The sequence below is a fragment of the Pipra filicauda genome, unplaced genomic scaffold (assembly GCF_003945595.2).
Source record: "Pipra filicauda isolate LSUMZ 115617 unplaced genomic scaffold, ASM394559v2 scaffold107_size2268652_pilon, whole genome shotgun sequence".
Classification (NCBI taxonomy): domain Eukaryota; kingdom Metazoa; phylum Chordata; class Aves; order Passeriformes; family Pipridae; genus Pipra; species Pipra filicauda.
The window spans coordinates 2,183,067-2,204,038 of record NW_024103518.1 but is presented as its reverse complement, the minus strand read 5'-3'; the positions used below and the strand labels follow the sequence as shown (position 1 = coordinate 2,204,038).

General features: G+C 40.9%; 1 protein-coding gene and 1 long non-coding RNA gene across 2 annotated transcripts in view; one reads left to right on the top strand and one right to left on the bottom strand.

The window, feature by feature from the left end:
* Window positions 1–223: 223 nt before the first annotated feature.
* LOC113990220 (protein FAM240B-like) lies at window positions 224–8,694 on the bottom strand. Its single transcript, XM_027725447.2, has 4 exons — window positions 8,646–8,694; window positions 8,353–8,386; window positions 1,880–2,024; window positions 224–687 (listed from the first exon to the last, which is right to left on the bottom strand). Exons 1-4 carry the CDS (start codon window positions 8,676–8,678, stop codon window positions 609–611), a joined length of 291 nt encoding a protein of 96 aa, XP_027581248.2. The 5' UTR covers window positions 8,679–8,694; the 3' UTR covers window positions 224–608.
* LOC120323093 overlaps window positions 5,947–20,972 on the top strand; it is a 37,332-nt gene continuing 22,306 nt past the window's right edge. Inside the window, exons 1-3 of the long non-coding RNA XR_005563238.1 lie at window positions 5,947–6,099; window positions 9,971–10,512; window positions 12,453–12,570. This is a non-coding gene — a long non-coding RNA (uncharacterized LOC120323093). The remainder of the gene's footprint in view (window positions 6,100–9,970; window positions 10,513–12,452; window positions 12,571–20,972) is intronic.

Sequence of the window (20,972 nt, the reverse complement as noted above, 5' to 3'; positions counted from 1 at the left end):
AGTTAATGTGGGTTAATTAAGTAGCTCTTGTAGGTGTCTCACAGAGACTGTTTGTCAGGACATATATTCACAACTTCACAGACTTTTAATAGGGCAGCTGGCATCTCTAATTCCCACAATTTAGGCTCCACTAATGACGTGGGATGTGGTGGCATTGTCTGTGCATGTCCCACCTTCCTCATTCTGAGCTGGGCTCTGCTGTGTTAAAAATTAAAATCTCTATTATTCAATAAACAATCTAAATTCATTATATTACAGTCAGCCTATACAGAAACCTGAAATGTTGAGGAAATGCATTTGCTGAGCAAAACTGTGAAAGTAAACTCTTTTTCTAGCCATCTACAACTCAGTGAAGCATGATTTATTAGTGTTAAATACTTCAGAGTACTACCTTTTCCATTTATCAAACGATGGGATGGATGCATAATCTTAAAAGCAGTAATTGAGATTTCACATATGAAACTTCTAACAATGACAGCTAATTAATTATAGCTCATTTAAGCCACAAAGTAAAATTGACTTCAGCTTTTGCATCACACCATCACACTTTCCTACAAAATAATTTTCTTCCCCCCCCCTCCCTGCAGCATGTAATGGGTGTGGGATCTTCAGCTAGATGGGTCTTCAGGTTGGGTCCTCAACATCTTTATCCGTTTTTCCAGCCTCTCCATCCATTCATTTCTGAGCCTAGGGACAGAAACACGGATCAGCTTGTCCCCATATTCTTACAGGGAACAGATTTTGGTTCTTTTTCCCAGTTGTCATGCAAATCGTCCTGCCCCTGCGGAGTTCTTTGCTGGATAAATCCGGGTGAGGGCTCACCTGAGCTCTGTGTTTCATTGTCACCTCTCCATCGCCTGTGTGCCAGAGGGGTTTGTCACCCGCCCTGGAGATCTCCTGCCACCTGCTGGGTCACAGCACCCAGCACCTCCCCGGTCCCCTCCTCCTCCTCAGAGCTACCCAGCTGGGCTTGCTCACGTTCGAACTTCTGTTAGACCCACAACAGACCCCTTCAGGTGACAGCTGGCACTTTGCTTTCCTTTTGGTAGTTTCTAGGTGCCACAGAAAGACTTACTCAAATAGAAAAGGAAGGAATTTCCCGAGTGAGGAGGTGAAGCATTGAGATCAGGTTTGTTGCAGATGGATAAAACATGCTAGAGACTCATTCCAGCGTTCCTTCATCCAGGGTTGTTAATGTAAGACCCTCCTTGCTTTTAGTGGTCAAGCATCAGTGCAGAGAGGTATGAGGGAGACTCTGAAACAATGCTTTCTCACTGAATGATCTCCAGCCAAAATAACTATAATAAATAACTAAAATACATGTCTTTGTGTATGCCTTCCACTTGCAGAGATATAATGAGAAGTAGAAACACTGATCTGGTTGCAGACTGGTCTTTCTCACTGTGATTGATTCCAGTAAATGTGACTGACTGAGGTAAATATGGCTATGAATGGTGGTTGCCTTAGTCAGTTAGTATGCTTGGATCATCTGCTTTACAATGGAATTACCCTGCATAAATAAAACAGTCCTAAATAATTCAGACTCTATTTTTATGAAAAAAAGCCACAGGGAAGGAAGGTAGGCCAGGTGCTCTGCTCTGAACATAAGCCTTTATGTTCAAGACAAGCCTGTCCTGTTAGATGTTGTCCTGAGAACTCCAGAAAGTTCTGTGTTTTGGGCCCATTATTCTCCTATCCTGAGAAGTCACAGCTTAGACACATTAACCATGCCAATTTGGGAAGCTCTATTGTTTTCCATAGATCAAAATGACTTTCTGATTTCGTCGCATGACTTAAGTATAGGTATCACTTTTCCTTAAAAAAACCCAAACAGTTACAATGCAAAATCAAATAACCTTTCTGGGTGCAGATTACCCACTTTGTCAGAGCACTTCTTCGCTGACGTTCCTTCTCGTTTTGCAGGTACCGAGTTTGTTGCTCGATGGTCTTTTCCCAGAAGTTCCTCAGGTCGCTGGTCTCACATCCCCGCACCTCGTGCCTCATATATTGGCTGTTCATTTTCTCTAAGGGAGAAATTTGAAACGACCACAGGACAAGTTACTGGTTCCTCATCCATTTTCATGGCTGTAGCACACTCTGGATGTTTTGGGTTGTCATAGCATTAGGGCCACACGGTCCCTGTTTTAGCAGGAGCAGGATGAGTGGGAATGACTCACTATTTAAGCTTTTCTTTTGTAGCTCTGACACTCGAGGGTGTGCTGTCTACAGTGATCTGAGTTCCTACTCCTTCACCTAAAATATCTCTCACTTACATCTGAATGTGACCTTTAAGATCACAATCCAGGACGGTTCTGTTGTATTCGCTGATTTAGCCATTAAGGTACCTTTTCCTGTACTCACAAATAGAAGGAAAATATAAAAATTGGCACATCTGTTGGGGTTTTTGGCCTCACTATTTTCATGTGCATCAAATGATGAAGTGACTATTGTTCTGGTAACTTGCTGCTAATCATTCTAAAACTTATCTTCATTTGGAAATCGAGAAAATTTGTATGTATTAAAGTATGTACATAATTTCATAGGATGCCGACTCACAAAAGCCTTCTTACTTACTAAATATTTTACCCTCTTCTGCAATTCTCAAAGTAGAACCAATTTGTTTAATATATTTATATATTTGTGACAATTGTGTACTTTCCCCTCTATTTAATGTCATCTTAAAAATAGATTTTGGAGTGAATCTTATCCTAGGGAAAGAATATCTGTCTCGGGATGACTTTTCATGGGCTAATAGTCAATTCCCTCTATCCCACATCGCAGCCAGGAAATCATTTCATTACTTTCAAAACTTCACTAAATATGGAATTAGTATATCCATGCTGCCTTTCAAATTGCTGTGTGGTTTTGCATGAACGTGCCATTATAATATTTTCCAGAACATTTAATTTTTTTAACAAGTATTTAGGGCTCTCTCATGCATTGTTTGAATCCATGGCAATTATTTGTAATTTATGTTAATCAGAGCCATAGGGAGATAGTAAACAAGCCCCTCAAGGCTAGCTTGGAAAAGCTTGAAGAAATTGCAGCCATTCCCCTGCCAGGCATCATAAGAAAATAGAAAACTGGGAACTGATAATCTTCAAATAATTTCAGTTGACTGTTTTGTGAAAAATTGAGAGACACATTATAAAGACTCTGTGAGCAGAGGACAAACCCAGCCCTTCTGAAGAGGTCCCTTTTCTTGTTGGGATTTCCCTGTGACTTCACTGTGGTTCCCTGTTATACCTCCATATGTTAACTCATGGCCTCCAAATGATAGAAGCACAGTACTTGAGCCTGAACTTTGCAGAAAAAAAATTACTGGACATATTTTCAGGTCCTGAACAAATTACAGCTAGATGTATAGGTGTTGACATTAGTCTGAAATGTGAATTGCAAGTACACCTCAAGCTGTGCTACAGGATAACCAATTCCAGGTCAAAAAGTTCATTTAATACGGGTCTGGGTTTTCATAAAACATATGTATTCTATAAATATCCACATATATATCAATGCTAACCCAAACAATTCTTTCCAGGTGGCAGTTACTACCCTTTCAAACCTTTTGTGTACCAGGGACAACCTACAAATGTATGAAAAAGGTATGGTAACAGCCATCTGGGTAAGACTAATGGACTTTCCACTCTAGGAGTTAATCTCTGAGAATAACTCTTTCTGGAGAGCAGAAAGCAAAGTTCCCATACATTCCTGGGGCTCTGAAATAAATTGCCAGGAAATAATGTCTCCTGGTTTCTTTATCAGAAGAGATACCAAGGCATAATAACTTCATCCCTCTGAATTATTATGTATTCTTGTCTAATACACTGTGGATGTGTCTTTTATATATATATATAAATATATATATATTTATATATATATACTACCCACTAGGTAGTATTATAGGTGTATTTAGGAGGTCTTCTTTTTGTATGCTTGTTTTTTGTTTTTTTTTGTGAGGGATATGGGGAATGGAATTAGTGCTTTTCTCTGTTATCTGTGATGTTTTCTTTCTGTGTGCTTGATGAGGCACACTAAGAGCGTTGTCCAAGCCATCATTCCTTTGTAACCTTTTATATTGTGTTAACATATGGATATGATGGTGCTGAATTTTCTCTTCCTCAAGTCTAAACATTCCTCTTTGTTTTCATTCCCCCTTATGCTGGAGAACGCTCAACTATGGGCAAATATCAAAGTTACTGAATGTAGAATTTCTGCATCGTTACTTTGCTGATCCTTATACGCCCTTGACAAACACCAGTGTGTAAATGTGCCAGCATCTGCTTCTCTGAACTGTAGAATCACCCTACCCTAAATTACTTTGTGTTTCAAACTGTCTCTTTGAGCCTGTTCACATGGTGATTGCAGGAACTGCACAAAAACCCCGCTGAAGTAACTCACCTGGTTTCTTTTGCCTTTACGTTGGAATTCCCCTCTGTCCTGCCATCCATTCCAAAACTGTTGCCATAAACCTGTGTGTGAGCAACCAGGGATATCAAACCTGGTCTATCAGTGTGTCACTAGTTCTCAGTGGCAGGAATTCTTTATGTTCCCTCCTGCTTCAGCTTTCTGCAGAGGAGAGCTACACGACTTAAGCCTGTTATTGTGGCTTTGCAGTAGCTGTTATCACCTGGAAACAGTTTATTTTCATGCTTTGGAGCCTCATTCAAAGTAGTCAGGATAAGGGACCTCGTGTAATAGGGAAAGAGAAGAATAGAAAGACATCATGGAAGCAGCCTCCAAATCAGCCTGAACAAATAAACTCTGTGTATGATACAATAACTGGGCAGAAATACCCTGTTAAAGCACATAGGCAGTTGTGATGCACTTTTATAGATCTTGCAGTTAGTTCTGACTTCAACTCCCCTGCCTCAGCTAGGACTAAATGAAGCTTTATTTAAGCCTCTAGTGACAATCCTTCCAGAGGACAATAACGAGAGGCTCTTCCTGGTAATCTTCTCTGACAGAGCCCTGGTTGCAAGCCAGTGAACAAATGTAGCTGCTCTCAAACAAAGGGAATAACACAATAAGCTTTGGGAAGGTTTTATCCAATACATGATGAAGATGATTGCTTATTTTTTCATTTAACCATTTTCCAGGGGGTTGATATTATTTAGGCTCAATTTGCTAAAGGGGATCTTACAAAGTTGGGGGAGCTGTGATACTGTCACCGTTAGCCAGAACTCAAAAATTATGCTGGCAGAACAAAAGATCAATTTGATCTGACATGTTGATTTTTTTGTAGGAAAAAAAAAAATCAATAGTTTGAGGCCGAAACCTCAAACTAATGAGAAACCATTACCACCACCAGAAACACACTTTTTTCATGAAGACAATTGGGAGTCAAAAGTTTCTTAGCTAGAAAATGGTGTGTAAAGAAAAGTGTGGATTTTCTACCCGTAGTAGAACACAGATTGTTATATGAAATGTTTTTAAAAATTTACAAAACATGAGTCAAGAGAGGTATTTTTTTTCCCTTCTTGTGCTTCTTGCAAAGCACAGTCAGAGCTCTCTCCCTAAAAATAATACAACATTGTATTCACCTGACTTTTCATGGACTTGCTTTGTGACCTGCTTATTATATAAATGCACTGGATTAACAAAAAATTGCATGATATATGAAAGAGTAGACTATCTACACTAATGATAATATTTGATGTTAAAACAAGAAAAATCTGCTTTGATTTTAGAAAACAGGACCAGTAATCATGGCCATGATTTCCCTCCTTTTCCTTGGGTCTTGGATATGTCATTCATCTCGTGCTCCTGCAGTTGGCAGCAATTCATATCTCAGAGGGCTGACTGAAGTTTCCTTGAGATCCCCCCCTGGGAAAGCATACCGGTTTCAAGTCTAACTTAGGTCTCCAGACTCTGGATAAAACTCTTGGGAGGCAGAAGGAAGCACTTTGGTTGAGTTCCCTGTACCCTTCAGTCTGTGTGGCAGGTTGCACAGAGCAGTTTATCTCACAAACAGCCTGAGCAGCTTGGGAGAGGTTCCTCACAGCCTGCTCTGCCTGCCTCAGTGATGAGCAGCTACAGGAGGAGCTGATCTGCAGCACCAGCCTGAGGATGGTAGAAGGCTGGTGTGGTCTTCTGGTGCATGTAAGTCCCTGTCACTGTGCTGGTGTCTCTGAAAAATTCATTAGTGTGTCTTACCAGCAAATATGTGTGACTTTGCATGTGTGCTGTACTGTTCTGCTTTCATTTGCAGTTTGGCATTACAGACTATCAATCAATGCTTTTCCTTTGTAAACAGCATTGCCTTGGGTTTGCAGTGAAATGAGGGTATTCTAGGCAAGTGATTTATTCTGCCAGCAGTATTTCCTAGCTTGGCAGAATTTGAAGTACATGCTCTTAGCAGGGTGTGTGATTAGTCAGTTCTCTACATATAAACTTCAATCAATTTAATTGGACTTTTTGCATGTAGTGGGATTTTTCAGTGTATGGAAATGACAACTGTATTGACATGTGACTGGGCAATACCGGTAGAAGTTACAGGTGTGCATCTAGCAAATCAATTCTAACAGACAAGTGTAACAGTTTTAATATGTAAGCTGAAATGTTTGCACTCAGGCACTATGTAGAAGTCTCTATTCAAGCATTCTCTTGTTTCTAATTCCCATAGCCCATTATTGCTTTTCTGTGGAAAGCTGATGGGTCTGAGTCTATTTTTCTGATATAGAGAATAACTATTCTTCAAATACTTTGCACTGTAACAAAATTTGGACCTCTACTCATATGACAGTTTTATGACAAAGAAGTATATTAAGGCAAGGTTTGTGGTAGCTATGTGATTTTTGCATTACATACTGTTACACACTGCTCTCCACCTCCCATGCTTGTCCTCCAGCCTAGCCTGACTGATTCAGACCTCTGTTTTCAAACACCTTTCTGGCTGGTTTCCTCAGCTCTGTTGTTCCATTTGGAAAATCTCTCTCCACCTCTTGCTGGAGTCGTGTTTCATAGAATCATAGAATATGCTGAGCTTGAAGGGACCCATCAGAATCACTGAGTCCAGCTCCTGATCCTGTGCAGGACACCCCCAAGAATCACAACATGTGCCTGAGAGCATTTTCTAAACACTTCTTGAACTCTGTCAGGCTTGGTGCTGTGACCACTTCCCTGGGGATCCTGTTCCAGTGCTCAGCCACTCTCTGGGGGAAGAACTTTTCCCTGATATCCAACCTAAACCTTCCCTGACTCAGCTTCAGGCCATTTCCTCAAGTCCTGTCACTGGTCACGAGAGTGAAGAGATGAGTATCTGCCCCTCCACTGCCCCTCATGAGAGTGTTAAAGAAGGCAATGAGATCTCCCCTCAAACCAAGCGGCCTCAGCAGCTCCTCATAAAGCTTTGCCTCCAAATCCTTCACCATCCTTGTGGCCTTCCTGTGGATGCTCCCTAATATATTAATGTCTTTTTTATACTGTGCTGCCCAAGACTCCACTCCTGCAGGTCTCACTAGACAATCCCTGGAGGAGCTTTCCATCAGCCCCTCTGCCCCCCAGATGCCCCCACTCCCTGCCCCTGGCTCCCACACCCCCTGCCCAGGGCACACACAGCTAGGACTGTGGTGGCAGTTGCACAGGGATGAGCCTCAAGAGAACAGGCATTCCTTGTGCAGTACAGAATGTCCAAAAGCCTTTCCTGAGCTTTCTGTAGATTTAAAGCATATTTAAAGTGGCCATAGTTTGCTTTTGAGATCAAATATTGTTCCTGATCATTAGATTTTCCCCACTGCCAGATATATTTGAAGTCTGCTCCTGTGAACTACTGAATTCATAAGATCAAGTATATAGAATAAATTAATATTTATCAGTCAAGGATCTTGAACACGCTTTGCTTTGTTGTTTGATTTTTGAGTACAGGAAGACTCAATGGTCCAGGGTCAAAGAAGATAAATCTTGCCTGGGGCCCATGTTCTTCATTAGATCATCCAATTCAGAGAAAACATGCAAGAGAAACCTATTCTGATTCATGTGAAGGTGTCTACCACCTTAAAAAAGAATTAAAAAGTCTCTCGGTGGCAGCAGATCTCTGTTAAAAAACCTTTGAGAGACGAGTGTGTGTGTGAAACCTTGGCCACCATTTAACCCATCAGTTGAGAATGTACAGCCATATCTCTTGGTGTTTTGTTCAGGATTGTGGCATGGAAATTATCCATAAATATTTTTTCTGTATCAATGCTACTCAGCTTCCTCAGAATTCTGCTAAACTGGGCACTCTTCCCTGGCATTTTCCTCACACTCTCATCTTTCCTAGGACATAATTTTGTGAGAATTTAAGTTAGAGAACAAACACATTTCTTGTTGTCATTATTACGGAAAACTCACTACAAAAACCAAATACTTCCTTACCTTTGGAGCTGGACTCCTCTTGCAAATAAATCCTCTGTGTGACACAAACAAATGAGGAGTATTACCACTGCAGCCCCGGCTTCTCCAGTGTCACAGGGCAGTAATGAAATGCATCCCTCGGTACTTTTTATTTGAAGTGGAGGTAACATAAATCCTTCATCATATCAAGGCTATTTTGAACAGAACCAGCAGCAAGATAAGATCATTTAATGAACTTTGCAGCCCCCTGCCTGAGATGACCATGAAACACAGGCCCCCTTGAGAGCATGCATCCCTCCCACACTGGCAGATACCTCAAAGAGCAGGACTTGGCAAGTGATGAGCATTTTCTTTAAAATGCGTGCTGGTGTTATCCATTTTAATAATCTTCCTACAAAGCTTGAAAAATTCCACACTACTGTCTTAGCTATAATGGAGGCTGAAATGGTGTGACAAATCACACTTGGTTTTGCTTTACAGGATGACTTACAGGAGTATGCAGTGCTCTGGAGCTGTTAATCTAAGGATGTGTGCTTGATTATGACCCATTGCACAGTCTGTTCTCTTCAAGGCAATTGTCACAGGAATTGTCTGTTTGGTTAGTGTCAGCTGATGAAATGCATCAGACCAGCACTAGTTTTACCGTTTGGAGTTGTTATAACTCTATTACAGATGAACACTTCTCTCATTACATTTCATTTTCTGAGGAAAATTATTTTGCGGGTTTGGCTGACGACAGATGCCTGCACGGATCTCAGTTTTCATTAAATCCATCTACGTTGCTAATACACCATATGTGACTGCTGGCTTAAGTAGTACTTATACCACTGCTGATTATTTTAACCTTCCTTTGTTGTAATTTTTCAGACACCAAGTAGTAAAAGCAGCAGCCATTAGATGGATGCTTTCTGTAGTTCATATTTGCTTATTTATTTTTTTCTGCAGTCTGCTTTGCAGGAGAAAACCCTGTGCAAAACCCAGCAGCTGCAGCCTTTCTCTGTAAAGGAAAATTCCAGCTATTTCCAAATACTCATGACTTCATGTAACTCCTTAAAAACAGTACCTATTAACATTTTCTAATGTGTTGTTCCATCTCATATGGTATGAAAACACAGAAATCAACTCTTCCCTCCACACATGTGATAACAAAGGTACTGTGGTCTCAAGATTTAGAACCCTTTTACACATGTGGCATTGAAAAAAGAAAACAACATATCACGAGTAAAGGTGACTGCTCTGCTTTTGGAAAACCAGCTCAAACTCTGGCTGGCTTTGGAGATCACAAATAAATAAGATTTGCTGGGTGGATATTAGAATAATATGGTATTTTAAAGAGAGGTTGATGCCCAGGCTTGGTGCAGCATTGATGCTGAGCACCACGATGTTGCAGAGCAGCATAAGTGCTTCCTTGCCATTATTTGACTCAGAGTTTGAGTAATTTTCCCTTCTCACTGAACACAACTAGCCAAAATTGCAATGAATTCAAGGTTTGGTTTTGTTTTGGTTTGTTTAGTGTTTCTTTCTTTGGGTTTTGGGTTTTTTTTGGTGGAGGGGGTAGATTTGGTTGATTGGTTTGGGCTTTTTGTGGGTTTTTTTTATGTTATAATGTAGGCAATACCTCCCATAATCTTTTGCAAAGATCTAATTTCAGGAGGGAGCTTCAGTGCCCAGGATCATCGGACCAGAACACGTATTTCTGCACGTCAGCCATTGTTTACTTCACAAGCAAGTCTCAGAGCTGCTTACCAGGACCTGGTTGTATAACAGCTCTCATCTCCAGTTTGCCAAAGTTCCTGCAAACACCTGCTTAATGTCGTTAGCAGAGAACACAGGAGAATCTGCAAAGTATCTGACAAAGTGTAAACCTTTGGGGGGCCTGAGCTGTTACCACCTGCAGCCATCAAATTCTGCCTTGGTGCTCTGGCTGTGTGCTGCTGTCCATGTGTGGGAGTTGGAAACAAAAGTAGCAGTCAGCTCTTACTCTTACACAAGTAATCCTGGTACATTTAGCCATATTTTGTCAGCCTGGCCCCTTCACACTCTGTGCATTCTTAGACCTGACCCCAAGGAAGGGGAGGTGAAAGGAAAAGACATTGTACAGAACCTACACAAGCTTGCCAATTAAGCGAACACCTCATGCCTCTTTTCTCTTTGGTGCTAGAGAAAATAAAATCCGGAAAGGTAAGTTTTATAAGCAGATGCTGTGCTGTGTTTTGGGGTAGCTTTTTTTGTATTCGCTTGGCATCTGGTACTCACATCCTTATAATTGTTGACTGATGCAATGGCAGTTAGAAAGTGAGGGGGGATTTCTGTTGCTATTGGACTTTGTCCTCCTTGGTCCAGGAGCAGGACAGGTCACAGCAGCCTTAGCAGCCTTCTCCAAGCTTCACAAATTGCAGAATGGAGCAGATGACTTAGATGGTAGGTGGGAGGAGTCTTCTTGGTTTAGGTGTCTATCTTCCCAGGAAAGCTGGTTGTTCACTGGTTTTCGTGCTTCTGTAAATATTTACAGTGGGAGGGTTTTAAAACTTGCCTTTGATAAAACCATCAGACTGGCTGTTCTAGTGCTCCAGAGTGAGTCAGCAGGCAGGAGGCTCTCTGATGGACCAGGATGATGCAGTCAATGCCTCTGAGCAGGGGGTCTGGTGTTTCCCCGTGCCCCTGTTGCATGTGCACTGATCTGAACCCTGCTTTGCTGCCTCCAGACCACATCTGGAGAAAACACAACCTGATGAAAAGTTTTTAGTACTGCCTGCTGGATATGACACTGAGTGTTGGATTTAAGTGTCTGAGAAAAATTGTCATGACTGGACAACTGAAGGAGTCACTTAATTTCACTGAGGTTTACAAAAGCATTTTTGCTCTCTTGGGCCAATCATTGGATTGGGCAGTGGGGACTTGTTTAAAGAACAGAGAAAAGTCAGGATTAAGTAGGAATGGGAATTCCTCTTTGTGTACAAGAATACCTTTTATCTACACTCTGGATTTTTCCTCGGAATGCATTCTGGATGGTGCATACTACACATCATTCATGACTATGAAATACTTTAGTTTTATTTATAATGCCACTTACAGGATAATCTCAAGGTCAGTAAAGTAGCAGACTGAAGAGCTGACATGTTTTATTAGCTGAATGAGACTTCTTATTGATACCACTTACGTAACACCCAAAACCTTTATAGAGATTGCTTAGTGTTTATTTTAATCATGATATTACCTTTGTGACCGACCAGAAAAATTAGATATGTAAGATCCACTAGTACCTTTTTCTAATTCTCCTGTTAATTACCTGCCTGCAGATTTTTCATGATCCTGTTTTTTCCAGGACTGTAAAGTTTTCAAGCAGTTTAAGTTGCATTAGGCTGAAATTTCCCCACTGGAGCTGCTAAAATAGACAGATGCTTTCCCATGGAAGTGTAATTAGCCTGGCTCCATGCACTGCAGGGGGGAATTTTGCTGCAAAGGAAGGAAAAGGCTGCTGGTGTCACCTGCTCTCTTCGAGCACTTCCATGTGTTTGAAACTGCCTTAGAGTCCAAATGAACTTCTATAGTGACCTGTCCAGAAAGGCTTCTGTGATGATGTGTTGAATTTGCCTGCAATTTTGCCTGCAATTTTGCCTGCAATTTTGCCCTGGATGTTTTTTGTCTTCCTATGGCACTAGAGTTAGGAACAAAATTGCCTTAGATACCCTCAGGCATCAGTTTAATGAATGTAGGAAAGAGGTTTTTGATCTTCTGTTGAAATCAGCCAATGCAGAGTATGCTCCACTGCACATACTGTTTGAATGGGGGTTATGGGTGTACAAATCTTGGAGAGAAATGGGATCTCAGTGGAGTAATGCAGCCTCTTTTTTTTTTTTTTTTTTTTTTTTTTTAATAGCATTACAGATCCTATATAGCCAAATTTTAGGTGCTTCTGTTAGATAAAGTTAAATGGGATGACTCGAAGCTGTTGAAGACTTCAAACTCACTGCTAGAAAATTAACAAAGGTCAACAGAGACTTTGCTTTCAGTGTTAATTTCCATGGGGTAATGTCAGATACTTTGGTGATAGGAAAGCAGAGATGTAGGGTAGCACATTAATTGCACGACCTTTTAATCTTTTTTTTAATATTTCGCAGAACTTCAGTGTCTGACCATTCTGTACCTGTGACAGAGGCAAATTCTACTTCACTGCTTTCTTTATAGAAGCTCAAGATCATCTTTGGATGTGTTTGAACTATTTTGCTTGGGAAGAAGGTAAGGTAAGAACAAGGGTGATAAAGGTCCCTATACATTCCCGTTTGCTTTTAAAAGTAAATTTAATTGTCATGGATAAATCTGTGGTTGCAATTCTGGTATAAATACCTCAAGGATAGTGTAGATGTGCTCCTGCTGTGCCCCAGCTGAACCCCAGTTTTAATTAAACTTAAATTCTACTTAGAACCAAGCATAGGTGTACTCAGTTGTAGGTACTTTCCACTCTACCAGGGGGAAGGGCTCTGGCTGCATTGCATCTCAGGGCTTTACCTTGCTAATTAACCAAAATGATAAGCAGACTGTCTTTTGCTGCTTCTTGGCTCCTATTAAGATTGTATCACTTAGCATTAAAAAGACAGCCCAGACTTTGTTCTGGTGGCCTGAGAGTTTGAACATGAGTGTGAGATTCGAGGGCTCATTCTGTGCTCCCTGGAAAGAAATCTGATTTCAAGCCTTGCGCTCAATCCAGCCATGAAAAGTAATGTCTGATATGAAAGACTGTCACCAACGTGTTTCTTGTAAACAGAGAGACCCAAACTGACCATCAGCTCTTAGAAGCTGCCACTGCAATAGTCTCTTGCTAAAACCATCCTCAGTGAGCAAAGATTGCTGGCAAGATTACGAAGGTACCGGGTATGTGTTAAGCGAAACTTAAGTCATGGCAGATTAAGATCACGTAACTGCAAGAGAGCAAAGAGTGGCCTGGGCCATTACAGAACAGTGGACTTTGGCATCCCAGTGCTGCAAAAGCTCTGCTTGTTTAGTTGCCAAGGTGGTCACTGTGAATAGTTTGGAGACACAGATCTGTCATCTGTGAAACAGCCAAGCTTTAAGGATGGATGAAAGCAAATAGAAATGTTGGTTGGGGTTTCTTTTCCTGTTTCTTTGCCTTAGTGTATATAGATAATGCAGATTAGTACAGACAATAAATACTTCTAAGTATGAGTGCTATGGCCAATTAGACCACTTAGTTGAATGTTTTGTTCACAGTTGTTGAAAGAGGACCACATCAACTTGAAATGCAAGAAAATAAAAGGGAATGATAAGTTGTATCAGCTGGGAACTTTTTTCTGAACACGAGCAGGACAAATTCTTTTGTTGTCTGTCATATACATATGTATTACTGACAAAATCTTAATATGTTTAACGTGTCAGACATATCAATCAAGTTAATGTAAGGAGCTATTATATCCCTAGCAATTGCCAAAAGAACCTTAAAGAGCTGTATTATATGTCTTTAATTTGGAGGCAAAATTTCTTCAGTGTGAGTTCCACCTATGCTAAAGTTGCTCTAGAGTTGCTTTATCCCGAAAATAATCTCTCTTTTCAGGAACTGAGTACAAGATTGAATATGATCAAAAAGTGTGTAGGGGTGTTCTCAAAGCTTATACCTGTACTTATCTCTGCTCCTTGGAAAATCATGTTGTCTTCCTTCCTGTTCATTGCGTCCACACAAGTGTTAGTGGAAAGACATGAGTGGTGGTCACTGAATGTCCTGCTCCTGGCCTGGGTTTGTGTCCCTCTTGTGATGCTACTCTGCAACTGAGCAGATTGTGTCCTGATGGAGGAAACACACAGTTCGGATATGGGGGAAAGGCTCCAGGAGCTGGGCCAAGAATAGCTTTGAGAGAAGAGAGCAGTCTGTCACCTATTACTCTAGCTAAAAATATGAATGGATCCAACCCTAATGGGACTGGCATGACTGTCAAACTGGTAACAATGGTCAGGAGACAGCTAAGGTGCTCAACAACTTTTTGCCTCAGTTTTCAATGTCAATCTCTCTTCCCCCCCCCCTCCAGTGGATGGACTTCAAGGCAGGGCCTGGGGAAGCAAAGTACTTCCCACTGTAAATAAAGATCAGGTTCATGACCACCTGAGGGATCTGAATATATAGAAATCTTTGGGACCCAAAATATGATGTATTCCAGAGTCCTGAGGGAATTGGCTGATGCAGCCACCAAGTCCCTCTCCATTCTGTTTGAAAAGGTGTGGCAGTCAGGTGAACTTCCAGGTGACTGGAAGAAGCCAACCATTGTGCCCATCTTTAAAAAGAGTAGAAAGGAAGACTCTGGGAACTACTGACCTGTCAGCCTCCCATCCGTGGTTGGGAAGATCATGGAACAGGTCCTGCTTGAAGCTGTGCTGGGGACATAGAGAGCAGGGAGGTGATTCAAGGCAACCAGCACAGCTTCACCAAGGGCAAGTCCTGCCTGAGCAACTCAGTGGGCTTCTAAGATGGAGAGACCCCACCAGTGGACAAGGGAAGAGCTATGGATGTCATCTATCCCAGCATCTGTAAGGCCTGTGACACAAGCCCTGATAACATCCTTCTCTCTAAACCGCACAGAGGTGGATTTGAAGGGTGGAATGTTTGTTGGGCAAGGAATTGCCTGGCTGGCCACAAAAATATCAGAGGGCAGAAGCACTTTCAGCCTTTCCTGTGAGGAAAGGCTGAAAGAGTTGGGGTTGTTTAACCTGAGGAAGACATTGTTGTGGCCTTTCGATACTTAAAGGGGGCCTATGAGAAGGATGGGCTCAGGTTTTGTAGCAGGGCCTGTTGCAACAGGACAAGAGGTAATGGTTGTAAACTGAAAGAGAGTAAATTCAAACTAAATAAAAGGAAGAAATTTTTTATGATGAGTCTGGTGAAACACTGGAACAGGTTGCCCAAGGACATGGTAGATGCCCTATCTCTGGAAACATTCAAGGTCAGGTTAGACTGGCATCTGAGCAACCTGATTTAGTGGAAGGTGTCACTGCCTACAGCAAGGTCTTAGGATTAGATGACCTTTAAAGATCCCTTCCAACCCAAAGTATTCTATGATTCCATATGATGACAGACGATAAGGGCAACCTTGTTCTGCCAGGTTTGCAAAAGAATCAATAACTTCATTAATAACAAAACCAGAAACTTCTAAGTACTGAAAGATTATTTATATCTGGAACAAGAGCTAAAATCACCAGGAGGCAATATACTTCTTGCTTCCCACTTGTGTTTAAATTTTTTTTGTCTTGAAGGGAAGAGTTTTCTTGACAGTTTTCATGTCACTGTCATTTCTGATCAGGACAATTGGACTTCACCACTCAGCAGAGATGTTTGCTGCACTACTTCATGTTTAAAGCCAGTCTTTTTTTTTTTCTTCTTTTCTTTTTCTTTTTTTTTCTTTTTTAATCTCTCTCCAGTACTTTCTATAGACTAACTGCTCAAACAAATCTACTGTAACAAACTGTCCTAGGAAAATACCTATTTTAATGGGATGAGAGAACATGACCCTAGTGGACTACATTATGTATCAGCTGCCTTCTGGCTTTGAATACACTAATGCTGTATATTTTGTCTTTCAAGTAGATCTCAGGAATCTGAGTCAATATCTGTCTTTCCTGTCAGAGGGCTGCCTCATGGATAAAGGCATTGGAGATTGTAGAATTTTCTCGTAGAAGTGCATTAACTTGAGTGCTTCAGACTAGTAGGGTGAAGACACGAAAGTGTGGAAATCTCTGAGAACTCTTTAAGTGGGTTGTCCTCCTGTTGCCTCTGCTCTTGTTTCAAACTGTGCCACAAGCCATGTAGATATTCTTGGGACCTTGGGGTCAGCAACCAGAACACACTTTGATGAGTACTTAGCAGCTCTGAAAATGAAAAGCCACATGGACAAAGGAGACTGTTGATGCAGAGAGAGCAAAACATCCCTCTTACATGCTAGTGTCAAGGTAACTACGTAAATCAATGGCCCTATAAAAGAAATAAGCCTGAAATAGTAACCTCCTTCAATATAATGTGAGCCCCATGAAATCAGTACCAATGCTTCCTCTGACCTTGGCAAGCTGGAATCCCTTGTAACTCCCCCATTTATTTGACTTCATATTCACAACCTCGTGTAGGCAGTTGACAGACATTTGTGATTCTCATCACAAAAATAGATCTTGTTTACATTCATCCTTTGGAGGTGTCTTTCAGGAGTCCTGCCACTATTTCTGAATTGATTTTTTTTTTTAAGACTATGAGGGAGTTGACCACTTATTTTCAAGGACATTGAGCCCTTTGGGGAATTTGGTTGAGCTCCTATTATGTTCCTGGAAGTTACTACTCCTATATGACCATTTCCTTCTTTTCTGCCATGGTTTTGCCATGAGCTGGTGCTGAAGTTATCTACAAAGAGCAGTGTGAGGCTGTGTCCTTGAACTGTTCCCCTAACTAGCTGCATTAGGAGACTGCATGGACCAAGGCAAAACACATAAGGTAATAAAAAATGTTCAAATCTAACACTTATGTTAATGACTCCTTCTTCAAGTAACACGGTCCCTATACCCTGTGACTTCACATCTGTACCAATGATATGCTCCATTGTGTTTTGTACATGTCTCAGCACTCTTAAACCTCACTAAACAACAAGAGGGATGCTTCAGGATTTCACCACATACTATAAAGAAACCAGCCTCTCCTTTACAGACTGATCTTCTGGAATGAATTTCCAGGCTTCTGGTCACTGTACAACCACTTATGCTGGAGAAATTTGGGGTGATTTTTTTAACCAAGTAACTGCGAAAACGATTAAAAACATATTAGTCATGGATTCTGGGTTGTCATTTCTGCCTGAAACAAAAATGCCAGTAGAGAATAGGAAGAGGACCAAGGAAATGTGCTGCAAGCCAGTCTGTGGAGAAGCACAGACCCTTCAGCCAAAATTAAGTCCCACCAACTATCTATAGAATCATCTGTTGCAAGTTTCAGCCATAACTGAAAAATTCTTCCTGTTATGTTATGTTTCTGTTGACTGGATTAAGGATGGTGAGTTATTTACCAGTTATTTACTCTGTTTACCAGGCTCTGAAGTATGATATTGCTCCTGCATTTTTTATTTCCTAAACTGAGTCTTAAATCTGCCCTTAAAAGAAAAGTTACTCAGATTTCTTTTTTGATCGGCTGGCTCTCAAAGCTGATCTTTGCCTGCCTTATCTTCAGGATGTTCCTGAAATCCACCTCCCTCAGCTCTTCTTCATGCCTTTTCTTTATTGAAGAGGTAGAAATCAGATCTTGGGTCTTTTGGGTTTAATCTGAATTTGTAGTAGAGGGCAGACCCTGTAGGAGGTTATCCTCCACAGGTCTATGAGTGTGTGTCAGCTCCATGTGCCAGCTGAAAGCATTTTGGGCAGAAAACACTTCTACTTATCAAGAATGAAGATGAGTTGACTGTGCTGTTTGGAAATGAAGGGGTAGCACTTGTGGAATGCCTATGGATTTGCAGGGAGGTTATGGTAGGGAGAGAACAAATAGGTAATGAGACAGCATTACACCAATACATGGAAGACTCTTATCTGAAGAGGTAAAAACCTGTGGGGTTTTTGCTGTCTTCTGTTTAATGGGTGCATGGGTGTGATATTAGCTTAGCTGTGCCTTTAAGGATATTGTATGAAGATGGAAAATGGGCATCCAGCACAGACTTTTCCTCAACTCATTAAAAGAAAGCAGTTAACTGCCCAGAGCACCACACAGTTTTTCCTGACCTTAGTGTGATGTGGGGTACACTGGCATAACCAAAGTACTAGTCTCATTTTACTCTTAATTCCTGAGAATGTTATCACAGGCAGGGCTGTTTACTCATAGCTTTTTATAAGGTTAAAGCAACCCTCTAGTTTGCCTAGCAGCAATTCTCACCAGTATTCAGGAAAAAAAGATACAGTAAAGGAGACCAGGTAGCTTGTATCACAGCTCCTGAATCAATTTAGTTTGAGCTATTAAAGAAATGTTTTTATTGTAGCTAAGATAATCACATATGCAGAATATCAAGGTCAGTGCATGAGTGTGTTAAGGAAAAACAATATATGCAGGAGATAACTAATTTATCTCTTGGGAATGTTATTTCACGCACTGACACATTTTCCTCTTTATCATCCATCTATAAGGCTGAGCTCTGTGAAGTGCTTTAATTAACCTATCATCCTGTGCTTATTTATGGTGTCTCCAAAAGATATTATCAAAATACAATAGTCTTCTTTTCTACCTCTGCTCTATAAAATGTTCCAAATCTGAATATTTACATGAAATAGTGATTTTTGCAAACAAATATTTTCAAGCCTATTTTATATGTTTATCTTGACAAGCTGTCAAACTTTAATTGCCAGCAGTCAGGCAAAGCATATACTCTTGAAAAGTAACAGGTCCCTGTTACTTCTTTTCATCTGGCTATCTGATAAAATTCCTTTAAAATTAGTATTCGACACCTCAGAATCCGTGCACACAGGGCTGGTATAATTTGTCTTTCTGACACACTTAACCCAGCAAGTGGGTTCCTTGGTCTCTTTGATAGAACAGTAAGATTAAAGGTAATTATTTCACTGTCTCTAAGTCTTTGCACAGTGATACAAGAATCACTACTCATCCATGCACTAGATCAGATCAAGCTTATTCACTCACTGCAAGTTTGATTTAGCATGAGTAGAATGGTGATATGAAAGCCACTTGAAAAAAAAATGTTATTGCCCATAACTTTAGTTCTGTGATAACATTTCCATAATTGTATGCTCCTTTTACCAGCTCAGGATTTTTCTTTCTCCTAATTGCCTCCGAAAAACTCTCTCTCATTAATTCCACAGTAACTGTAAGGACAGTCTTTGCTAAGTGTGGACAATATGTGCAGCCTTAGTACATAAAGGGAGTTACACAGTTAGCAGCCAAAGCAGCAGATAATAGCAGCTTCATCTTTTGAAAATTAGGTTTAAAAAATTCACACCTTGCATTCAAATCCTTGCTGTGGTTTGCCTTGGGAATGTCAGGTTTTATCAGTCCTGTGAGGCTCAGGCATTCATTAGTGCTGTGTTCAGTCTCACACTTGTATCTGACTGCAAAGTTTAAGAGTCAGTGTTATTATCTTCTGATGATGCCATCTCCTGGTGAGTGGCGCCTGTGCTGGTGGTGTGATCCAGGAGCAGTGCAGAGGAGATGGAAAACAAACCACAAAACCAACAGGACAGATAAAAACACGACTGAGGAAGGAGTGTGTGCACACCGAGGGTTTTGCTTCAGAGTATGGAGCCAGACTCTGTGGTGGCAGATACTTTGTTAGCTGTCAGAAAATAATCCATCAGCTGCTGAGGGCAGTTCATTCTTCCTATGCACTTGTACAGTGCCTACCACAGCAAAACCTCAGTCTTGGTCAGGGCTTGTAGGCACAATACAAGCTGCACACTACCATAATACATCTACATGCTAACACAGTGATGTTGGTTGCAATTCATGCTAGTGACTTTTCATGTTATTGTTTGCAATGAATCAATGCAAAGCTTGCAAATAATGTCTCATCTTCTTCACTCTATTTCTTTGGGATTTCTCTTTCTCCACTTGTGGAACCTTCAGTGGTTGTGGCTTCACAGCCTGCTCCTGAATTGCCTTCTCTTGCTGGACACACACATGCACACACCAATATGCACAATGCAGTGCCAGTTCTTGGCTTGGTAGACTTTTAGTCTCCTTCTCGGCAGCCTCTCTGCAAATACTGGATGAATCTAAATTCTAACCACTGGTGATGAATGGTGTGTTTCCTGGTGAAAGCTACACTGTTTCATTGGGTTACTTCTGTGTAAACAGTCAAAATAGCTCTGTCAATTTGACAAAGTTATGGGGCTGAGTATCTTCCCATGTGACCCTCTAGGGGAACGAGTTACTCATAATTCTTGCTTTCATAATGAACTGAATCTGCTGTGCTTTTCACTGTAGCGTATATTTTCATATCTTAAATGACACCTATATCTTTTTTCCTGAAAATTCTACAAATTTCAATATCATTTGTGAATTGAACATGACAAAATGCTATCTAATATTCCATTAATGATGTCACTACTGCCAAGTAAATAATTAACTTTTTCTCTTGTTCCCATGGGATGTTGTACTGCTTACACACTTTAATGGAAACTCACAAGCAAATTTTCTGCCCATTGGCATTTAATTTTTCCCATTGCCTCTGCATTTCAGGATCAGATAACCCACAATCTTTTTAACTAATTAAAGCCATTAAAGCAGTGACTGTGTAACTAGTTTTGGCTTGTCTCACTGTGGGCTCTCCTCCACCTTTGCTGTGTGCCTCTGCTACATCCCTCTGTCAGCAAAGATGGGCTATCTGGAAACTAGGCCAGTAGAATCAGAAAAGAAAGTTTTGGATGGGTAAGTGAGTGGACCTGCATGGCTGTGTCTGATACAGGCACAAAGGGCACAGTAGACAAATGCCTTCGTGGTCTTGTTATCAATTCAAACTACTTGAGAGAGTTGCAACACTGGGTATATTCTTGGCTCCTGGGATTCACATTTCATACGTAGTTTTACCTGCATAGGTGATTCCCTGTTCCAGTTGCTGGACTGTAGTTTGGTCTACGAATATTCCAGCATTGCTGAACTTCTCCAGTTGTTT